The sequence below is a fragment of the Chrysochloris asiatica genome, unplaced genomic scaffold, assembly GCF_000296735.1.
Source record: "Chrysochloris asiatica unplaced genomic scaffold, ChrAsi1.0 scaffold00037, whole genome shotgun sequence".
NCBI classification, from domain to species: Eukaryota; Metazoa; Chordata; class Mammalia; order Afrosoricida; family Chrysochloridae; genus Chrysochloris; species Chrysochloris asiatica.
In genome coordinates, this window is record NW_006408555.1 from 4,566,653 (window position 1) to 4,588,835 (window position 22,183).

At 47.7% G+C, this 22,183-nt stretch overlaps 1 protein-coding gene and 1 pseudogene across 1 annotated transcript in view; both read left to right on the plus strand.

Moving 5' to 3' along the window:
* The window catches only part of COTL1 (coactosin-like 1 (Dictyostelium)), a 43,969-nt gene that overhangs the window by 12,579 nt on the left and 9,207 nt on the right, over window positions 1-22,183 (plus strand). Inside the window, exon 3 of the mRNA XM_006860130.1 lies at window positions 11,398-11,555. Coding sequence (XP_006860192.1) covers window positions 11,398-11,555 — 158 coding nt within the window. The remainder of the gene's footprint in view (window positions 1-11,397; window positions 11,556-22,183) is intronic.
* On the plus strand, window positions 17,021-17,834 carry LOC102815538 (annotated as a pseudogene).

Below are 22,183 nucleotides of genomic sequence, written 5' to 3' on the forward strand. Positions count from 1 at the left end.
CTATATATCTATATATCTATATATATGTGATGATGTGATGTTAAGTGCCGTTGAGTCAATTCTGACCCATAGCGACCCTGTATAAGTTTCCAAGGAGTAGCTGGTGAGCTTGAACCACCAACCTTGCAGCTCAAACGACTTTCAGTCTGACGCATTAGCCCACAGCGCCACACCAGGACTCCATTATATATATATATATATATATATATATATAGAGAGAGAGAGAGAGAGAGAGAGAGAGAGAGAGAGAGAGAAATACACACATATGCACATATATACATGTATATACATACACACGTTTATGCATACGTATATAAGGAAGTCTGGGGCTACAGTGGTTAAATTGGCTGCTAAACCAAAGATCAGCAGTTTGAACCCATCAGTGGTTCCATGGGAGAATTATCCAGCCCTCTGCTTCCATGGAGATTGGAAACCGTGTGGGCAGTTTTACTTTGTCTTACAGGGTCAGTATGAATCAGAATTGAGTGGACAGCACACAGCAGCAACATTAACAAAATACGCGCACACACAGCACCTATCAAATAAATAAACAACATCTTCCCTATCTTCTATCAGGAGCAAGCCACAAAGCAAACAGGGATTTTGTTTCTGGGATAATAGGTTTTCTTTATTTTTAAAATACTTTTTAATATTTTATAGCAAAATTTTTTTAGTAGGACAGGAAGGTGGCACTAATTTTTTGTTATTTTTAAATCTATCAGGAGAAATGATCAATAGAAGTCACTTTAAAGAGGAGAGTGAGTGACCGCAGTCTTTCAATATTAGAGGTCTCCTTCAGGGAGGCCATGTCCCTCCATCCCCAGCCCTCCCCCACCCCAAGTTCTCCTTCCTCTTTGGCCCTAGAAAAGGCATGTTCCTTCTCACGCACTTGCCTGGGCCCCCAGTAGTAGCCCGCCTGCCCACCCGCCTTCCTGGGCTGGCCTCTGCCCAGCTGTCTATGGCTCTGGGGCAGGATGCTAGAATTCCTTCCCATGATTCCCTTTTATACCAGCTCTCAGCACTCACTCCGTTGAAGCTGACAGCTCAGCTGTTTTGTGTGTGGGTTGTTGTTTTTTAGCCTAGTGAGCCTTGTTTGTATAACATCGTAGGGAGACTATATAAGGTAAGGTCAGCTTCAGAGCTGAGCTGCAGTCTCAAAAAGCTCTGAAGCAATTTCCGCCCCCCACCCCTTCCTCCTGTCTTGCTATGAAGTTGAGTGTTGATTGGTAATTATGAAACAAGTCCCTTCTCTCTCTCTTCCTTCTTAACTTTGGCCAACAAATAGTTACTAGGTACCTACTAGATGAGGGGGTCCTGGCCAGGCAGTCGGTTATGAGTTAAACCGTTAACTGCAAATCCAGCAGACATTCCGTGGGAGAAAGATGAAGCAGTCTGCTCCTGGGTAGATTTACAGCATCAGAAACCCACTGCAGGGCCACTGTGAGTCGGTACCAAGTCAAAGGCAAGCAGCATCTATCTGCCTAGGAGTCCTGGTGTGGCCCTGTAGAATAAACACTGGATTGCTAACCATAAGCTGGTGGTTCAGATTCAATCAGCTCTCCTCAGAAACGCAGTATAGGGTTGCTATGAGTCAGAAATGACCCCACAGCAGTTAACAACAGCTATATGTCTAAGGGTTACGGTTAGGGTTAGCGTAGTGGTTAAGAATTGGGCTGCGAACCACAAGGTCAGCAGTTCAAAACTGCTAGCTTTTCCGCAGGAGAAAGATGAGGCTTTCTGCTCCTGTAAAGGTTTACAGCCTCGGAAACCCTGTACAGGGTCGCTATGAGTCGGAACCAATTCCACGGTACATAACAACAACAACAACACATGCCTAAGGAGTTCTGGTAGCGTTTTGATTTACAGCTGTGAGTCGGAACCAACAACAGTGGGTTTTACCCACACACATACATGAAGTCCTGCTGTGGCTCTGTAGGATAAATACTGGACTGCAAACCACAAGGTCAGCAATTCAAACCCACCAGGCACTCCTTGGCTATGCTATAAAGGGTCACTATGAGTCAGAACAGACTCAGTGGTACTTCCCAACAACATTTATATATATATATATATATATATATAATCACAACTACCAGTCACTCCATGAGAGAAAAACAAAGATTTTCTGCTCTAATAAAGGTTTATAGCCTCAGAAACCCTATCGAGATTGTGTGAGTCAGAACCGCCTTGTTGGCACAGTACCACCAGCGCCCTGTATGTGTGTGTGTGCCTGGGGCAGTGGTGGCTCAATGGGAGAATCCTCACCTTCCATGCTGGAGACCCTGGTTCCATTCCTGGCCCATGCACCACATGCGTGGCCCCCACCTGCCCTGTCAGTGGAGGCTCACCTGAACAGATTTCAGCGTAACTTGCAGACTAAGATGGTAATCAACTTCCGAAAATCAGCCAGTGAAAACCCCGTGGATCACATGGTCCAATCCCTTTGTGCATGGTGTGACCATGAGGTAGGCATAGTTAACTGGCGTGGTGACCGGGGACAAGGATTACACAGACCTGAATGTAGCTAAGGAGACCGGAAGGACTTGTACCAAGAGGGTACAGTGGTTTTTAGGCGGTGGATCCTGTTTGTATTTCTACTTATTCTGAACTTAGTTTGTGTTTTGTGTGCAACAAGAAAAAACATTTCCAAAGGTCTGAAGAAAGTTGTCCACATCCTGTCCCCTAGCAGATCCTCAGTCCTGTGGGCACTGTCCGTCCCATCTGCAGGTTGCACTGGCTTTGGGGGTAGATAGTAGGTGAAGATTAGAGTCAATGTGTGGATCCTGTATCATGGTCACCCCAGCGAGGATGCAGGCAGAGTGAGGTCTGTCAGAATCTGCCCCACCGTCTTGCCTTGATCCCCCTAAGATTTCAATTTGGATGGCAATACGGACAGGAAGGGGAGACCTTGAGAGCAAGGTGGAGGTTACCTGCGTCATTTTGGGGAGATGATTGGAGCAGTGACTCCGGGTGGTCTTGGAGATTCCAGAGACATCTGACTCTCCCCCTTCACTCTTTCCTTTCTTGTCATTCTCTTACCACCTCATTGTGTGTCTTTCCCCCCAACATCCCTAGCACCCTGACTCCCGAGTGTCTCCCTCTGGGTCCTCCCCTTGGTCTTCTCTGTGTCTTCTCCTTCCCCAAGCCCCTCGCCCCGTCTCTTGCTCTAGAGTCTGGGAGAAGGAAGGGCAGAAGATGATTGATGGGAAGTGGCTGGGCTGGGAGGGAGATGGGAAGAGAGCCAGAGGGAGGAAGGGGCCGAGGAGAGAATATAAAACTCAGCGCTTCCCGAGACTTGAGAACATTTATTCTCAGCAGGCACTGTCCTGAGAAGTCAGTTTCACATAAGAACTTATTAAGTGAGGGCCCAGGAGCCTTGAAGAGATGAGCTGGACACACACCTGGGGGTCCTACCTGAAGTTTCTGTGCCTCTCAAAAAACAAACTAAAATCAGTGATCCTCAAACTGACTCCACATCATAGTGACCTCATCATATGTGTCAGAGGAGAACTGTGGGTTTTCAGTGGGTGAGTTTTTGGAAACAGACCACCAACCAGGCCTTTCTTCCAAGGTGCCTCTGGATGGACTTGAGCCTGCAACCTTTCAATGAGCAGTTGATTGTTTGCACCCCCGGGGGACTCAAGGCATCCTTAAAGTCAATGAGGTTAACAGTGATGGGCCACCAGTGACTGTGGTAAGACTTCCCAACAATCAAGGACCTCAGTTCTTTCTAGGATGGTTTTATAAGTGCTGTGCAGAGACTGTGTCTTCAGGAGTAAGACACATACTGGGCAGGAAGGCAGGGTCAAAAGCCATGAATGGGAGCATCTAACACAGTCAACCTTGAGCTCACTCACAGTGCCTACGGAAGGAAATCAACAATGGTCTTGACTCTGCTTTGTTATTGACTGACACCCGGAGATGGGTTTTAGGTGCTTTTATGATTTGCATGTGAAAGTTGGACAATGAATAAGGAAGTCTGTAGAAGAATTGATGCATTTGAATTACCGGTGTTGGAGAAGAATATTAAAAGTACCATGGAATGCCAGAAGAACAAACAAATCTGTTGGAAGAAGTACAGCCAGAATGCTCCTTAGAAGTCAGGATGGCCAGACTTCATCTCTCATGCTTCGGAGGGACGTCATGCTTGGTAAAGGGAAGCGTCGGCGAAAAAGAGGAAGACCCCCAATGAAACGGCTTGGCACAGTGACAACAGCAGTGAACTCAAGTGTAACAACAATTGTGGGGTTGGCGTAGGACTGAGTTGTGTTTCATTCTGTTGTGCATAGGATTGCGATGAGTCAGAACCGACTTGACGGCACCTAACAACAACAGCGATGCATTGACAACCAGTGGCTTGTTGCCAAGTAGACAATGTAGCAGTCACACAGAACGAATTGTTATCTAGTGCCATTTCCCAATTGTTTCTTTTGTTAACGTTTTATTAATTTTATAACTTTACAGTGCAAGATAGTTTCCCATTCAACAATCCATGTACCTTTTGTTTTGTGACATTGATTGCAATCCTCACAACAGAACATTTCCCACTTCCTCCATGTGTTTACCGGTTCCATCTGTGCCTCTCTCTTGTCCCTTCCTGCCTTCATCCCTGCTGGGTGCTGGGCCTTTGATCTCATGTGGTGCTTGTTCTAAGGGGTGCGGACCTCCATGCTGGTACTTTTCACCTCTCAGGCCTGTCATCTGGCTGAAAGGTGAGCCCTGGGGGTGAGTTCAGTGCCAGACTCTAAGGCTGTCTCAGGACCACAGCCTCGGGGTTCTCCCTGACTCTGTTTTTCGGAGGGGAGGTTTCCATGTCTTCCTCCTACTCTATCCAGGACCTCTGATTTTGATCAATTATTCCTTTTCCTAATTATAACTTTCCTTTTCCTGGGGAGAGGGGTTAATGGGGGTGGGAGAGTTCCTGGGAGACAGTCTCAGTGGCCTGTAATGGTGAGGCTCAGGGACCCTTCAGTAAGCAGCTTCATGAGACAACTTCCTTAAAAGAAAAGGCTGTGTGAGGGCAGGAAGTGGGTGGGAGCTGCCCTTTAAGCACTTCAGCTTTTTACCCTCCAGAACCTTCTGCCTCACCCCTTTTCCTACGAGGGCGGGTGGAGGTCTTCATACTGACTGCCCCTCCCCCCTCATTTCCTCTTCTCTCTCACTTTCTCTAGATCGGGGTTCTCAGCCTTGGGTGGCGTCAGATTCCCAGGGTTAAAGACAGATACCTGGAGTTGCCAAATGAGTGGGTCTTGGGTGGAGTCTGAGAACTCCTATTTTGAGTAAGTTCTATTAAAGGTGCTGCTGGTGCTGCTGGTCCGAGGACCACACTTTGAGAACCATTGCTCTAGACTTGGAGTCCTGGTGTAGCACCGTAGGATAAGCACTTGGCCACTAATCTTGAGGTTGGTGGTTCAAACCCAATAGCTGCTCCTTGGAAACACGATATAGGGTCGCTATGAGTCAGAACTGACTCCACAGCACTAAACAACAACAACAACAAAAGTCTAGACTTAACTGGTTCTCCAGTGGGCAGGGAAGGAGTTGCCTGGTTCCTTATTACTTCACCTTGCTAAGCGTTTGTTTCCTCGTCTGTAAGATGTGGCTGAAAGTAGTTCTCACCTCACTACGGACGTGTGTCAGTACGTAGTCGTGCCTAGACCCGGTGCCTCATCCAGGCTAAGTGTGCCACAAATGCTGGGCCTCTGGCTTCTGTCTGGTGGCATCCTCGGTTGGTTAGCACACAGTAGGCCCTCAAGAACTGCTTATGAAGCAAGTGAAATCAATATCTCGACACACAACTATGTGTTTACCGAGGGTGAAGGTAAACCCCAGCAAAGTGAGTAGAGGCTTGCTGGATACAGAACATCTTATCCATTCTACAGCTGGGGGAAGGGAGGCTCCAAACAGTGAAGGATCATACGTGATACTGGAAAGGACAAAGCAGGGCCCATGCCAGCCTGCCTGCCTGAGTCTGGCATTCATTCCCGTGTCTGGATACCAAGTTGTTGCAGTAAACATTTATGTGTGAGGTGTGTGAGGTGCAGAGGATGACAGGTGGGAAGAGGCTGCAAACCCTGCCCACAAGAAATGTCCAGTCTTGCTGGGGCTAAACCAGGGAACAACTCAGAAGCATATGAGTGAGGGACGAGGATGTCCGAGTCTCCCCATTTAGAAGGCAACTCCTCGACAGTAGATACTCAGCTGTTGACCCAGTGAATGAACAGGCAACTCTTTGGACTGGAGAGTGGAGACTCCCAAGGGACGCCGTGTAAGGGCAGAGGGCAGAATGAGCCAGAATGTTGGGCAGTGTATGTATAGAGGCCAGGGGTGAGGAGCCAGCAAAGGCGGAAGTTGAGATTGGAGCCGAGGGTCAGGAGAGTTTCAAGGAGAGTTGAAAATGATGTATAACCTGACAAAGAGCTCGCATTAAGAATCCACACAGAGAAGAGGCTGCCCGTGGGTTTGGCAATTAAGGAACCCACTGTGAACCCCCTGAGGGGCTGGACAGCTTCACTGGAGAAACGGGGATAGAAAAGCAGCCTTCATCTTCAGTGACCAAGCCCTTCTAATCACTCACCCCTCACAGCCATCATATGACGCAGGCATTTGACCCATTTTGTAGATGGGGAAACAGAATTATGGAGACAGAGCAACCTGGTCCAGGTCACAGAGCTAATAGGTGCAGGGGGGCAGGTAGGTTTCCAATGGACTTTGGAACTTGAACTCGAACTGCTGAAGGAGAGGCCAGCCAGGTCCAACCATGCTGAAGTCTCTAAGGACTGAGCTCAGGGTACCTGACCCCTCGCCTTGTGTTAGTTACCAAGGCTGCAATAACAAAACACCACAAGTGGGTACCCTATAAGAACAGAAATGTCTTATCTCACAGTTTTGGCGGCTCAGGGTGTCAGCAGGGCTGGGCCCTCTCCAGAGGCTCTCGGGGAGATCTTCCTCTGGCCTCTTCTAGTTTCTCCTGGGCCCAGGTGCTCTCGTGGCTTTGTGGATGCATTTCCTCACGGTTGTCTTTCTTTCTGTGTCTCTGTGTTTCTAGGAAACCATTAAGATGGGACCAGGACCCACTGTATTCTGATTTGATCTCAGATTAACTGATAACATCCTCAGAGACCCTGTTTCCAAATGGGGTCACATTCATGTTCCATTCGTGGCACACACATGCCCATACATGGATGTAGCACATGTGTTGCGGTCTAGCAATACCCTCGGTTGCTGACTGATTAAAACACCTGGCTGCCAACTGAAATGTCGGTGGTTTGAATCCCCTTCCCCAGCAGCTCTGCTGTGGCAGTGTGCCTCTGTGATACCCATGGGGCAGTTGTGGTTTACCTACAGGGTTGCTCGGAGCCAGAATCTACTAGATAACAGTAGGTTTGGCATTTGTTGTTGTTGTTGTTGTTCAGTTGATGTACCCACAGTTTCCTTGTGCACTAAACTGGTTTTTACCAAAAACCCTTGTTGCTGTCCAGTCAACTCCCACTCCTAGCAGCCCTATAGACTACCACAGAACTGCCGCCTAGGGTCTCCAATAAGCAGACAGCCACATCGCCCTCCCGCACAGCGCTGGGGGCGTTCCCAGAGTGGTTTTAGCAGGGAATGGATGTGGGACTAGCTGCACATTCATACATTCAGGTTTGCATTTACTCTGCCCATTCTTTTCAGAAGAGGAAAGGGAGCCAGCAGGTGCTAAGAATTTGAAATTCCTTTAGATGGACCAGTTTGAGGCCAGGTGTGCTTAGTTAGGAGGGTGGGGAGAGGGAGAGGCTTTAAATCTTCCTATGAAAACACTATTTGAATGAACAGGTTTTTCATCTCAGACTCAGCTGACTTCACAGGGTCCTGACAAATCTTGAGATGCAAACATTTGTAAGCATAATGTGAATCTTGGATTTTCAAACACACATTCATCCCATCAGCAGTCTTATTGGCCAGGTCATTGTCAGATTGACACCAAACAGCAACCCAGGAAAACATGCCCTCCTGCTCTGCTGATCATTTAAATCACATTGACTGGTGGATCTAGAAGGTTCCTGAAGGTTCTAGTGGGACAAGTCCCCAGTGTCCTTGGGTGGGGTGGGGTAACTTGCTTTTTATACATTTATCTTGTGCTATGTCCCGGACCTTGTCCTTGGGACACTTGGCTCAACTGAGAAGGTCTGGGTTGTTCCACAAGAGGAAGGCGCTGGTGAAGGTCAGAAGGAGCTTATGGGGTTGGAGGGACAAAGAGGACATCCTGGTAGAGACACTCAGCAGTGTGGAAAGGGCAGACCATGGGAAAGCCTAGCATTGTGTGGAGAAGTGGCCTCGAGCTGTGGACGGGGTGTTGGTGGCAAGAAGGCCAGGGCATTGCATTGACAGGAAGGCTCAAGACTTGGCTGAGCACAGAACCAGGGTCTGCAGGACACAGGTGACCCCGAGCCAGGCCAGCACATATTCCTCTGGGTCCTGTGACTAGTGATAGGGTCCCCATGCAGACACCAGCACCCAAGTGTGCACAGAGAACCAACATGGGAACTGGAAACAGAGAGGTTACCATGGAAACAGGCACCAGCATGTCCTGTTGCTTGTGTCTCGACATTTGTGAGTGAGGGGCATCTTGATTGGAGGCCACAGCTCCCCTCTGGCCAAGGCTACCTGCAGTTGCACCTGGAGGTTTAAAGAAATACTTTGATGCTAGTCTTCCCTTTTCCTCGGAAACGCTATCAAAACAGCGCTGCTGGCTTTTCTAACTCGGATGCCCAGGACACATTTCCGAACCAGTAGGCTTCTTCCCATGTTCTGAGTCTGCACCCGCCACCACACAAGGCTGTTTAACTTTGGATGTAAACGTTCTGGTCCTCGACCCACCAGCCATGATTCAAGTCCTCGGTGGCCACTTGCGAGCCCTGTATTGTGGCGGTAGCTTCTGGGGAGGTACTCCTATGGGAGTATTCATCATGGTTCTGTCATCTTTATGGCTGGCTGATGAGGCAGGTGCAAAATCACCCATTTTACAGGTGACGCAGCCTAGGCGCCGATGTTGGGGCAGTTGAGTCAGAGCCCTCGGGGAGGAAGCTGGCACTTCAAGCAGACTGTCCTCCTACTTGGACACTGTCTCCGGGCACCTCTTCCCTTACTGCCCACGTCCAGTCTCCCAGCCCCGTGGGGTCCACCAGTGATAGATGTCCTTTATTCCCTGCCCCACTGCCTTGTCTCCTACTGAACCTGAGGATTAGGCCCCAGGATGGGCACTCACCAGACTTCCATGGGGGTTGGGCTGGGCAGACGCCCTTGGGATGTTCAGGACCTTGACTTGCACCTGGTTTTGTCATTAGTACGCTACCTCGGATGCATAGGGGACCTCCCTGGACTGAGGCTCCGATCTGTCAAATGGTGATCTGGATGTTGGTGACCATGATGTCCCCTCCACCCGCCCCCACCTGCCTGTGTGCCTCACTTTGAAGACTCCACGAGATAATAAAAACATACATGAGGGTCTTCTCTGCCTTGAGGAGGAAAGAAGAATGACGAACAATGAAGACTTGGGGAACCAGTGCAGTGGACCCATGGACATCAGTCTCCACGACCCTGAGACCAGAACTAGATGGTGCCTAACTACTACTACCAACTGCTCTGAAAGGCATTACAGTAGAAGGTTCTGGATAGGGTGGGACTCAACACCCTAAAAAACAAACAAAACCCCAGGCTTACTGGTTAGCTGTGGACCTGGGTCACCCTTCAGGTCTGGAACTAAACACATCCTCGTGGCTCAGTTTTCAGCCAAGCAATAATAGGTGTGAGGGGCTATCACACCAGAAGTGAGGGACGCACAACATAGAACCATTTGAGATCAAAAGGGCAGCATTATCTAAGCACAAAGTTCAGCAGGGTGGGGAAAGAAGGAAGAAGGGAAACAGGAATCACAGGGGGGGAAGTGGGATGCGCGATGTTCCATGGAGGGGGCTGCAATCACTAAGCTGAACCAGAGTGTATGATTTGTTGAATATAAAACTGATGATCTGCTCTGTAAACCTTCACTCAATTTATAATAGCTTTTTTAAAAATCAGATATCTTCAAGAGTTTTACAAGACTGTTAAGTGGGTTGCCAGTACGCATGAGGCTGTGTTCTCTTTAAGAAATAAATGTTTCAGGGCTGCCTGACTCAGGGCTGGAGGAGTATCAGCCACACATCCTGTCCCAGGGTCTGCCCGCTGAGCTGAGAGCTGGGTGCGTCTTGGCTCCCACTGCCCGGACATCTGGTCCTGACTGGTTTGGAGGGCGGGGCTTGTTATGCAGGTGTGCTGATTGCGGATAATAGCCAGGAAGTGAACTTTGTCATCTCTGGCCTCAGAGGGTTTGTGGTCTTTTGTCCTGGGGTAACACTATATTCCACCTGGGAATGGGCCTGGAGGGATTCTAGGAAGGAAGGCGTCTGGATTGGTTTTCTTAACCCCAAGTGTGTTTTATAAACCAGCAGCTGGGGGCTTATTTAGGCGTGTAGACCCTGGGCCCCACTCCAGACCCATGACTCACAATCTGTGTTTAGCAAGATTCCCGCACTCCCAACCCCTGCCTCAAACCCAACTACTATCAAGTTTATTCCTGCTCAGAGCCACCTTGTAGGTCAGCGTGGAACCAGCACCATAGAGTTTCCAAGGTTGTCATGGAAACAGACGGCATCCACCGTACCACATGGACTCCTTTGCCAGACCCCAAGGGGGCTTTGATATACACTCCACAGACTCACCGGTGTATCGCTGGGGAAATCCAGGCTTCTCAACTCAGCAACTACAAACCCTTACAACAGGCCCTGCGCCCAAATCAGGGACACTTTCTTCTGCTAGTTCGCCGTTCCCTGCCCCTCCCCAGCTTGGTCCCTGTCTCCCCATGGTTGGCTGCTGCCACTTTCCCATTCAAAACAGGGCCTAAATATTAAGAATAAGCAGAGTAAATCAATGACTTCCTGTTCCCTAAATAAGATCCAGGAGTCCTGGGGTGGCACTGTGGGTTAACGCGCCAGACTGCAAAGCCGTTTGAACTGGAAAGTCGGCGGTTCAAGCTCACCAGCTGCTCCTCGGAAACCCTATACAGGGTAGCTATGGGTCGGAACTGACTCAACGGCATTTTAACAGCAAATAGTATCAAAGACCTGACACTTAACCATCGGAAGGGAGGGGACATTGTAGGCAGCCACCAAGACTTGGGATCATCCTGGCACAGCCTCCAACTGCCTGTGTACCTCTCAGTTTCCCACCTGGGACATGGGCTTGGAAGCCTGAGCTATTGTAGACAAAGGTCAATGTTGGGGTTAGGGTCGGGCACCCTCGTGGCTACAGTCTCTACCTCAGGGAAATGGTCTGTGGTGTTTAACGAGCCTTGCATGTTCTTTTCTCTGTCGGCCCCAGATGACGTGCGGTTGTTCGCCTTCGTGCGCTTCACCACTGGGGACGCCATGAGCAAGAGGTCTAAGTTTGCCCTCATTACGTGGATCGGCGAGAATGTCAGTGGACTGCAGAGAGCCAAGACTGGCACGGACAAGACCCTGGTGAAGGAGGTGGTCCAGGTAATTTCCTAGGGTTCTCTTCGGGTCCTGGGGTGGGTTCTGGGTCAGTGATTGAAGGAACAACTTTGAATGAGCTGTCTTGCATCTCTGGACCCCCAAGTGGTGGTTGGAACCCCTGGTGAAATGTTACTGACAGGACAAGGTATGAGTAGGAAAACTGAGTTAGTCTGGATCTAGTCTTGTTGTCATGTGCTGTGGAGTTTGTTCTGACTCATAGCGATCCTGCACAGGGTTTCCGAGGCTATAAATCTTTACGGGAGCAGAAAGCCTCATCTTTTCCTTGCAGAACAGCTGGTAGTTTCAAACTGCTGACCTTGAGGTTAGCAGCCTGATTGGTAACCACTACGCTGCCAGAACTCTCTTCTAGAGCTTAGTTAATAGTGAGGGACCAGTGTTGGCTGCTGAGTTTTGACAAACGCATCACAGTCCTCTAAGCTGTTGACAATAAATAAGGGCTACCCAGATGAGAGGAATACAGGGACTCTCTGAGCTGCCTCTTACAACTATTCCAAAATGAACGTTTTATTTAAAAGTAATAATGGTAAGAAAGAAAACAAAGTCATCTCTCTCAGAGGAATGGTCTCAGTCTTCACCTCGCCTCCGATTCCTGCATGCCCTCCCTTCCTTGCACATTGCGGCGGCCCCTGAAAATCCTGCTCCTGTTGGCTTTGTTTCTAGGTTAATATCATTTCATCAATTCTGTGTCTTGTAATTAACATTTTTTGTTTTTTTTTATTCTGGTAGCAGAGTGTCCTATTTCACAACCATACTGGAATATTCTAGATGTTCCCTGGTGTTGTCTGTTAAGTCACTTACAGTTTGTACATTTCCAGATAATCTTCCAATCCACATCTCAAGCTCCCTTCTCTCTTCTAATGAGCTGTTTCTTTAGATTGCATTCTCAGGAAGTGGGGTTTGAGCTTTATCATGTGTGATAACCATTCTGATCATCTTATGAAAGGGCCCGCTCTGAGCCTGGGACATAGATGTTCAGTAATTGTCACCTCCCTTATGTCTTTATTAGTGTCATCTGTGCCTGCCTGGCATGAACACCCTGCAACCCTTCACTTGTCGCTGGGCTGCTTTCTTCTGGACCACTTTGGGTTTTAGTGGCTTAATGACTTCCCAGCGCTCAGGGTCTCTTGTGGGCCAACAGAATGGAAAATGCAAAAGAATTCATGTCCCATGATCAAGGCTTTCCTGCTCAGTCCCTCCTCCGCCCCATCTAACTTAGTCCCTGTGTCCCTACTGGCCAGCGGCTGGGTGTGGCCACAGGGACCAGGAATGGCAGAGAGAATGCCTACTATTTAAATGTGTGGCTTCTTGGAAATCTAGAATCTGTTCAGTTGGGGTTAATGGACCAGTGATTTAGGAAGAGTCGGGACATAGGATTCTTTGGTAGGACCCTGTGGTGGGAGTACTAGTTATATATAATTCATTTGTTTGCAGGCACAAACAATTTGAAACAGAAAGGAGAATTTGCTTGCTTCTCGGAACTTGGACATACAGGATTGGCTAGTTTCAGGTGTGGTTGGATCCAGGCTCAAGCCGTATGTCCAACTCATCCCTCAGTTCTGACTTTCTCAGGGTTTGGCTTCAGGCGGGCTCTGCATGGTGGGAGAAATGGTGAAATCTGTGAACGTCCTTCTGGGTCATGATCCCAGAGGAAGAGACCCCCCCCTTCCCTCACCTCAGTGGTTATCAGCCCCTTCATAGGACCCCATTGGCCCAGCTTGGGTCACATGCACACTCAGGACTGGCATGATTCCATCTGCTAAAAGAAAGGAATGCTGGGTAAATGAAAAAACCCATCTTGCCCAGTTCAGGTGAAGTACTGGGTGTTGTTGACCCTTATCTTTATATTTACCACCTTCACATAAACAAATGATAGTTGCCTGACGCTTAATGAATGAGGCCTCACATTTATACTGTTGTTAAGTGCCATTGAGTCGGTTCTAACACATACCAACCCTGTATAGGGTTTCCAAAGAGTGGTTGGTGAGTTTGAACTGCCAGCCTTACGGTTCAAACTGACTTTGTGGTCCAGTGCTTATCCTACAGTGCCACACCAGGATTCTCTAACGCGGCTAAGACACCAGGGCGCCTCACATTTATGCACAACCGCAAATGCAGCCATTGAGGTGACAGAGAGTCAGTTATGCTTGAATAATGGTGTTCTGGAACAGTCACTAAATTGTGCCTGAGTATCAGTTTACCCGTCTGTATATGGGGACTGAATGTTATATAACGAATCTCCCAAGATGGTCCCACCTGTTGCAGGTGTTTCCGCCTTTCCGCCTGAAGAAGAAACAGGTTGATTTTTAGTTTATGATATGTAATCAACCTTTCTTTTGTTGTTGTGAAGTACCATCGTGCACACCCTGTGCTCTTATGAAATGCCAAGAATGTTAGTCAGTCACTAACATTACAGTCACTATATGGACCGTCCATGTAGACACGCTGGAAATGAGGGATGGCTGGACACACCTCTTCCTCCCGGGGCCTCAGTTTCCCACCTGTAAAAGGGGAAGTTGGGGGAAGTTGACTTGCTATGTCTGTCTCAGTTTTTACATATGCTGAAAAAAAATACATATTTTTTTCAAATGAGGTCATTTGTTTCTGAAGACATTTGACTTTGAAATAAGCCTGTGTTACTTTGTTTTGGACAAAGGGGCAGTCTAGTGTAATTAGGAGTGAAGACTTTTGAGCCAGGCAGCGTGGCTTCAGATTTCAGCTCCACGTTGTGCTGTGTGACCTGGAACTGCTGTTTACCCTCTCTGGGCCTCAGGCTCCTCATGTCTCAAGCAGGGATGGTAGAGGCTCTGCCTCTTGGGTGGTGGTGGTTGTTAAGTGTCATCCAGTCTGTTCCAACTCATAGCAACCCTGTATAGGGCTTCCAAGGAGCTACTGGTGAGCTGGAACCGCCGACCTTGCACTTCAAACCAGCCTTGTAGTCCAGCCCATTAACCCGCAGCGCTACCCCAGATTAAAAGAGTGAGTGTAGGGAGGCATCTGGTAAGACTCTGGACTGGTAGTGCCGCTGATCCCAGCTCATGGTGACTCCATATGTGTCAGAGTGGAACTCTGCCCCACCGGGTTTCCAATGGCTGATTGTTTGGAAGAAAATCCCCAGGCTTTTCTTCCAAGGTTCCTCTGGGTGAATTCGAACCTCCAACCTTTTAGTTAGCAGCTGAGTGCTTTACCTATCCTAATCAGGGATTCCTGAGTAAGAAATCAAACTCGTCTGCTGCCAAGTCAATTCCACCTCATAGAGAACCCCTAAGACAGGGTAGAGCCCCACAGGGTTTCCAAGGGTGTCATCTCTACTGAAATAGACTACCAGCTCATTCTTCCATGGAGCAGCTGGTGGGCTCGAACCGCTGACCTTTTGGTTTGTGGCTGAATGCTTTAACCACAATGCCATCTGGGGTTCTTCAGTAAGTAGCAGGTGTCCCTTTCCAGCCACACCTGGATTGTTTCCTGAGGGGGTAGTAGCTCCACATGATGAGCCCTGGGGCAGAGGCATGGACCTGGTCATTACAACTGTTGACCCACACTTTGTCCGATTGCCTCCCAAAAGGCCTACACCAAACTCACAGTCCCCCTTCCACCACATGACAAAGTGCTGGCCTCCTTACTCTTCCCTGTGGTGCCTTTCAGTCATCCCTGAGGGCCTGGAGCCTTCTAGAACCTAAGGCCCCGGGCAGCTAGAGGGCTTGCCCCAGATCTGCAGCCAACAGGCAGCAGAGCTGGCCCAGAGTGTGGGCTGTATTGTCTGAGTCGGTCTGAGACAGAACCGAACCCTTACCAGTCCAAGAGCAGAGGCTGCAGGGGAGGGCCCGAGTTGGAAGGCGCACAGTGGATAGCTGCTGGGTCTTGGCAGGCGGCCCTCGGACAGCCACCCTCCCTATTGTTCTCAGTCCACTGCAGGACTGCAGGGACCATGTGGCCACCATCAGCCCATCCCCGTGAATTACGCGGTACGCTTGTCTTACAAAATGCTTTGATTCATGAGACCTTTTGATTTCTTTTCTGACAAAATATAAATGTTCTCAGAGTCAGGCACTTCAGATTCTCAGGAGTCAGTGCTGGAGAAAGAGAATGGCTGAGTAATTCCTCCAAGGAGTATCTGGGTGAGGACACACGGGGAATTCTGGTCAGGTGCAGAAACACCAGGCGAACAGCTGTTCTGGCAGCCCCCACACACCAGGGCCAGACACACCCAACACTCTCTTCTGGGGGCCTCCTTAGTGGTGTTGTTGTTAAGTGCTGTTGAGTGGGTTCCGAGTCATGGCGACCCTGTATAAGGTTTCCAAGGAGCAGTTGGTGAGCTTGAACTGCCGACCTTGTGGTTCAAACCGACCTTGCAGTCCAGTGCATTAACCCACAGTGCCACACCAGGACTCCCTCCTTTTTGTATCCATGTGGAAATACTACTAGTAACTGGAGCTATTTATTGTGCCACTCTGTGTCCAACAGGCTTGGAAGGACTTTTTGTCTATTCATTCGGAATCCCTGGGTGGTACCCGCCATTAACAATGGAAAGGTCGGAGGCTCAAGTCTTCCCAGAGACCTTTTGGAAAGTCAGCTATTGGAAACCTTATAGAATACAGTCCTGTTCTGACACACCTGGGGTCACTGTGAGTCGGAATCGACTCAGTGGCATCTCAACAATTTGATTCAATGTCTGAAATCATTTGTTCTTCACATCAAGGCGCTATCATTATCCCTACAGACTAGAGGAGGCAACTTGGCCCAGTTACTCTCTTGGACAAGGTGAGGCTTTGTCTGGAGTCCCCAGTGTGTAGCCCCGGACTCCTGGCTCTGGGACTCCCCTCAAGGTTTGTTTCCTCAAGCCACAGTTTCTAAGGCCATATGCATTTAGGAAACTCTAGTAGGATGAGCACTTGACTGCAAACTGCAAGGCCCATGGTTCAAACCCACCAATAGCTCCATGGGAGAAAGATGAGGCTGTCTGTCTCCGTAAGGATTTACAGCCTCAGAAACCCTGTACCAGGTTGCTATGAGTCCAAGTCAAGTCTGGCAGTGGGGTTTGGGTTACTGCGTAGATAAGGAGTGGCTGGTGGCACGGTGGTTAAAGTGCTTTGTTAACTGGAAGGTCGGCGGCAGTTTGAACCCTCCACTCCTCGGTATGAGGAAGCAGCCTTGGACACCTGATGCCAGGTCTGCTCTGTCCTGTGTGGTCACCAGGTGTTGGAATCCACTCTACAGCGGTAGGTTTGGGGTTTTCTGCAGATCTTGGTTGCTTGCGGCACACCAAATGCTCAGAGAAGTTTTACAGGGAGCAAACCTCTTGAACTTGTTTTTAAACTCACTGGTTCCCAAATTTCCTTGATGAGGGGACCTTTTGCAAAAATATTTCAAAATAAACAGGCACTGGACATTCTTGCTCTGTGTTTACTGTAGAAACATGTTGTTTCCCTTCTGGCTCTCTGAGCAGCCCCATGGCGGTCGGCAAGAACAAACGCCTCACAAAAGGTGGCAAAAAAGCAGCCAAGAAGAAAGTGGTTGATCCACTTTCTAAGACAGATGGGTATGATGTGAAGTCACCAGCTATGGTCAATATAAGAAATATTGGGAAAACACTAGTCACAAGGATTCAAGAAACCAAAATTGCATCTGATGAGCTCAAGGGTCATGTTTTTGAAGTGAGTCTTGCTGCTCTGCAGAACAATGAAGTTGCATTTAGAAAATTCAGGTTAATTACTGAGGATGCTCAGGGCAAAAACTGCCTGACCAACTTCCACGGCATGGATCTTACCTGTGATAAAATGTGCTCCATGGTCAAAAATGGCAGACCGTGATTGCAGCTCATGTTGATATCAAGACTATAGATGGTTATTTGCTTCACCTATTCTGTGTTGATTTTACTAAAAAATGCAACAACCACATTCGGAAGACATCTTATGCTGAGCACCAACAAGTCCGTCAAATCCAAAAGAAAATGATGGAACTCAATGACCTGAGAGGTGCAGACAAATGACTTGAAAGAAGTGGTCAATAAACGGATTCCAGACAGCATTGGAAAGGACACAGAGAAGGCATGCCAGTCCATTTACCCTCTCCATGGTGTGTTTGTTAGGAAAGTGAAAATGCTGAAGAAGTTTTCCCAAGTTTGAGTTGGGAAAACTCATGGAGCTTCATAGGGAAGGCAGCAGTTCTGGAAAAGCTACTGGAGATGAGACAGGTGCTGAAGTTGAATGAGCTGATGGCGATGAGACACCAGTTCAAGAATCTGTTTACAGTTCAGACTTTTAATGATGACAAATAAAAGATCTTATTTGTAAAAATAAAAAATAAAATAAACACACACACAAAACAAAACAAAAAAAATGCTGCTTGTGGGACAGAATGTCAGGTTTTCATGGAATCCAGGCTTTCCAGAGGCTTGGAAGCTGATGAACCCCTGAAAATGATTCCCCGAGATCATCTTTTAACCTTTAAGTAAAAAATATCCCCCAAGTCTTCTTAAAACCAAACTGTACCTTAGCTTACCTGATATGTCTGCCTTGAGCATTATGCTTTTTCAAGGTCTGTCTTTATAGGATCAAAACCTTAGTGGGGAGTGAATTGATGTTCATTGGGGGTGGGGGCAACTCAGATAAAGAGGGTTGAATGCTTAATAACTCAAAGCCTGTCATCAGTATCAGTGAACTGTACATGCAGGAACCCTGGAAAGTTCTACTGTGTATCTTCTCAACAATAGCAATAACACGTATAAAAGCAACCAATTAAGGTATGTAAGCTAAGAATGAGAAGAAAGTAGATAAAATAACTGAGAAAACAATCTTTCTAACTTGTTTCCTAAATTTAACTATTAAAACAAAAATTAAAACTATCAAAGAGCCACCATTTCAAAACAAAACAAAACAACAATCCAGATATTTCAGGAATCTACCAAAGAGATGAGACTTGGTCTCCATGCTGTTGTGTCAATACACTCTGTACTGATAAGAAACCCACATACACCCAGCTCTGTACCTCTGCTGCCTTCTCGGTACTTGCAGAGATACATGAAAATGAACGTCTCTTCTCTTGAGTTCTTATTTTTGTATCCATTCTCCTGCGGAATGTTTTGAGATACCTACCAAATTGGTTCAAGCTCACCTGCCACTCCTTGGAAACATTATACAGGTCTCTATGAGTCGGAACCGACTCGATGGCACTTAACAACAACACCAGCAAGCCAGAGAAGGTGAAGGATTTTGAAATCTAAAAGATACTTCTCTGTGATCTCAACCTTTGTTTAATTGAATATGTGATGGTGAGACATTTCAAAGAGTGAAAAAATAAATAACAAAGAAAGAAACAAACAAAGAACCCCGCTGCTGTATCCAATGGGAAAGAACCTAGGTTTTGGGGAGTGAGACCCAAATTGATATTCCAGCTCCATCAGCCTCTTAGCTTTGGGAGCATGAACCAGGAGCTTTTTTTCTAGACTCTCTCATGTTTCCACTTGTGAAAAGGAAAGAGTAAAATTTCAGAGTTGTTAGAAGGAATAAAGAAAAGCAACAGATGTAAAAACAGTTCCTTCATCTTGGTGCTGGTGAACTCCTATTCAACCCTTAAAACCTTGGTTCTTTAATCCACACTCCTGCCAATGCCAATCAGAGTTAATTACTCTCTCATCTGTCTTTCTACTATGGTCCTGATTTCATGAATTATAATTTAAGTATCCACCTGGAAGGTCATCTTCTTAAGGGCACTCAGGGACCATGGCTGCTCTATTATGCACAAATCCTAGTGCTGGGCACATAACAGAAAAGTAAAAGAAATACACAGATGAGTCTTGTTCACACAGTCTCCAAATTGTGTCGTGTTTCAAATGTATTCCTGGGACAGAAGCTAGCTAATAAACGTTCAACAGCTGTTTTCTGGATTGAATTAAATTGTGGACGCCATGTGCACTTGTTGGGTGGGGGGTGTCTCAGAGGTGGACTGAAATTGTCAAGATGTCTGTTTCAATAGAAAGCAGAGGTGAGATCTGATGGGATCATCTGGGAGCACCTGCGCACCTTCAAGTAATGAGATTTATGGGGCTCTGGCAAATCATCAGTGACTGTCTTGTGCTCCTGGGACCCCACATATATCTTCACAGCTCCCCAGAGGGCTTCCACTATTTGCTTTTATGGAGAATGTTTACGTTTCTTCCAGCATTCATTCGGTGGTTCGTGGAAAGGGTCTCTCTTTGCCTATTTGTGCTGATTGTTGCCCCTGGGACTGGAACCAGGCCAGCTGGGGCAGGTGGTGGTTGCTCATGTCATCGATTTAAAGCACAAACTGCCTGATTGAGAAATAAGGGGCTTACTCAGAGCATGGGAGCAGCAGTGTCAGACCGTGTAGGAGGACCTGGTGCATTCGAGCATGAGCCAGGGGCTACTGGACCCAGTGAACAGACTCTTCAGCCAGGTTAAGGGTTGTAGCAGAAGTCAGGTGGTGGGAAATGAGAGACATTTAAAAGTGGGGCTTTATCGTGAGGGTGGCCTGGGACATTAACTCTGGCAGTGATGGGGGCACCTTTGTGCTCCAGCACCCTAGGGTTAGCCCTAACATGTAAATGGAGACCGTCCACACAAGTCATGTCCTTTCTCGAGGTCAGCACAAAGCCATGCAGCAGAGGCCTGGTGTGGCGCTGTAGGATGACGACTGAACCACAAGGTCAGTTTTAGTGTAAGATCGGTGGTTCCAACTCACCAGCAGCGCCTTGGAAACTCTATACAGGGTAGCTTTGGGTTGGAACTGATTTGATGGCATTTAATAACAACAGCATGAGATGGAGATTAAAGATGTCCCCAATGTCTGCCTTCTCCAAATTGCACAACACGCCGTTCTCTGACATCAACTCCTTAGCCCCATTCAGAACTCTCCCTGCCGTCTCTGGGTTGTATGATTCACTGTAACATCTTGCAGAACCCACAAGCTGTACTTACTGTGGAGTGATTTGTTAGGGAAGTGCAGCCCGGGATTGGGGACATTCAGAAAGAACAGGAACAATACAGGCTACACTTCTTGATCGGGACAGCTGCTTCTTGCTTTCTGCCACTAGGTTACAGCTCACAGCTCACAGCTCTGTGGGTCAAAAGCCCCACCGAAATCATCTCGCACGGGGCTCCTGGCTCCTATCTCCTATCTTCACACGCCACCATCTCTTACTGTCGCCGCCATCTCTTACTGTCGTCTGCGTCCTAGCTCCTCCCTCTCTTCCTCCGTGTCTCCCTTTCAGCCTTTGTTGTTGTTAAGTGCCATCAAGTTGGTTCTGACTCATAGTGACCCTGTACAGGGTTTCCAAGGAGTGACTGTTGAGTTTGAACCACTGACCTTGTGGTCTAGTGCTTTATCCCACAGCATCACACCAGGACTCCACAGGACAGAAAACATACCAGTCCCTCCTTAGGGGTTCATACACCTTACATGCATTGCATGGTCCCAGGCCCGCAAGCATTCCATGTACCTTATTTGCGTTAGCAGCAAGCTGTCCAGTCCCCTTGGTGGGCCACAAGCACCTTATTTGCATAGTGCCACCCATTTGTCTGTGTTGGAGTCACAACATTAAGTAATTCACTACACCATGCTACCTTAACCGGCAAAGAGTTCGGCTGGGCAGACTGTGGCCTAGCTGCTATTCACTAAAGCCCAGGTAGGTCCCAGCCCTTGGTCAGCCTGTGTTGGCATGATACTTGCCCTAGTCACTTCCTGGTATCTGACCTTCTGATGGCCGGATGCAGCCATCCCTCATACCATCCACCATTTACAGTTTCCATGCTAGGAGTGTGCTGGATTACAGCGTGCACAGGTCTCAACTGAAGGAGCGTGCAAAGGGGAATCTGGACAGATTTGAAGTTTTGTCTGTCTTTGAAATTTCTTTCCCCCTCCTTGTCTGTTTCCACACTTGGCTCATCCTCATCTTATATTTGTCCCTGGACAGTTTGTCTTTTGAGATTCCCTTCTGGAACAAATCTCATCCTTTCTGTTTTGTCCTCTGGTTTTATCCCAGGGCATGGTGATTTTAAAATATCATTCAGTCAAAGTTGAGGCATTAAACACTGATGCACCACAGTACTTTCCCTCACCCAGAGATTTGGCCTATTTCCTGTGGCATCTTGGCCACACGGGCGCCTGTTTATATGCAGAGCATCCACCATAGCCCACGCCGTCTGCACCCTTCCACTTAACTTTTCAGAAAGGTGTTTTGAGTTTACATAATTTTAAGGGCTAAGTACTATTTTGCTACGTCAATTACAGTACAACATACATGGTATTGTGCTGTGTGTGTATTTTCTGGTAAGGACCTTGAGTATGGAATTAAATGTGAGTTTGACTTTCAGCCCTTTCACTCATCAAACTGTGACCTTTAACTGACTACTTCAGCTCCCTGAACCTCAGTTTCCTTATCTGAAAATTGGCAATAATCATATCTAACTCATGGAATCTTTGCAAGGATTAAAAAACATACTGAACCTATTATATCTGGAGAGTTTAATGAAGATGCTGTGTACTTATTTAACTTTTGTTTAAAAACTGGAAAGAACAAACAGACCACAGTCCTATAGTGCAAATTTAACAGGCACCCGGCTAGGTAGATGCTAACAACGAACATTTTTGAGTAT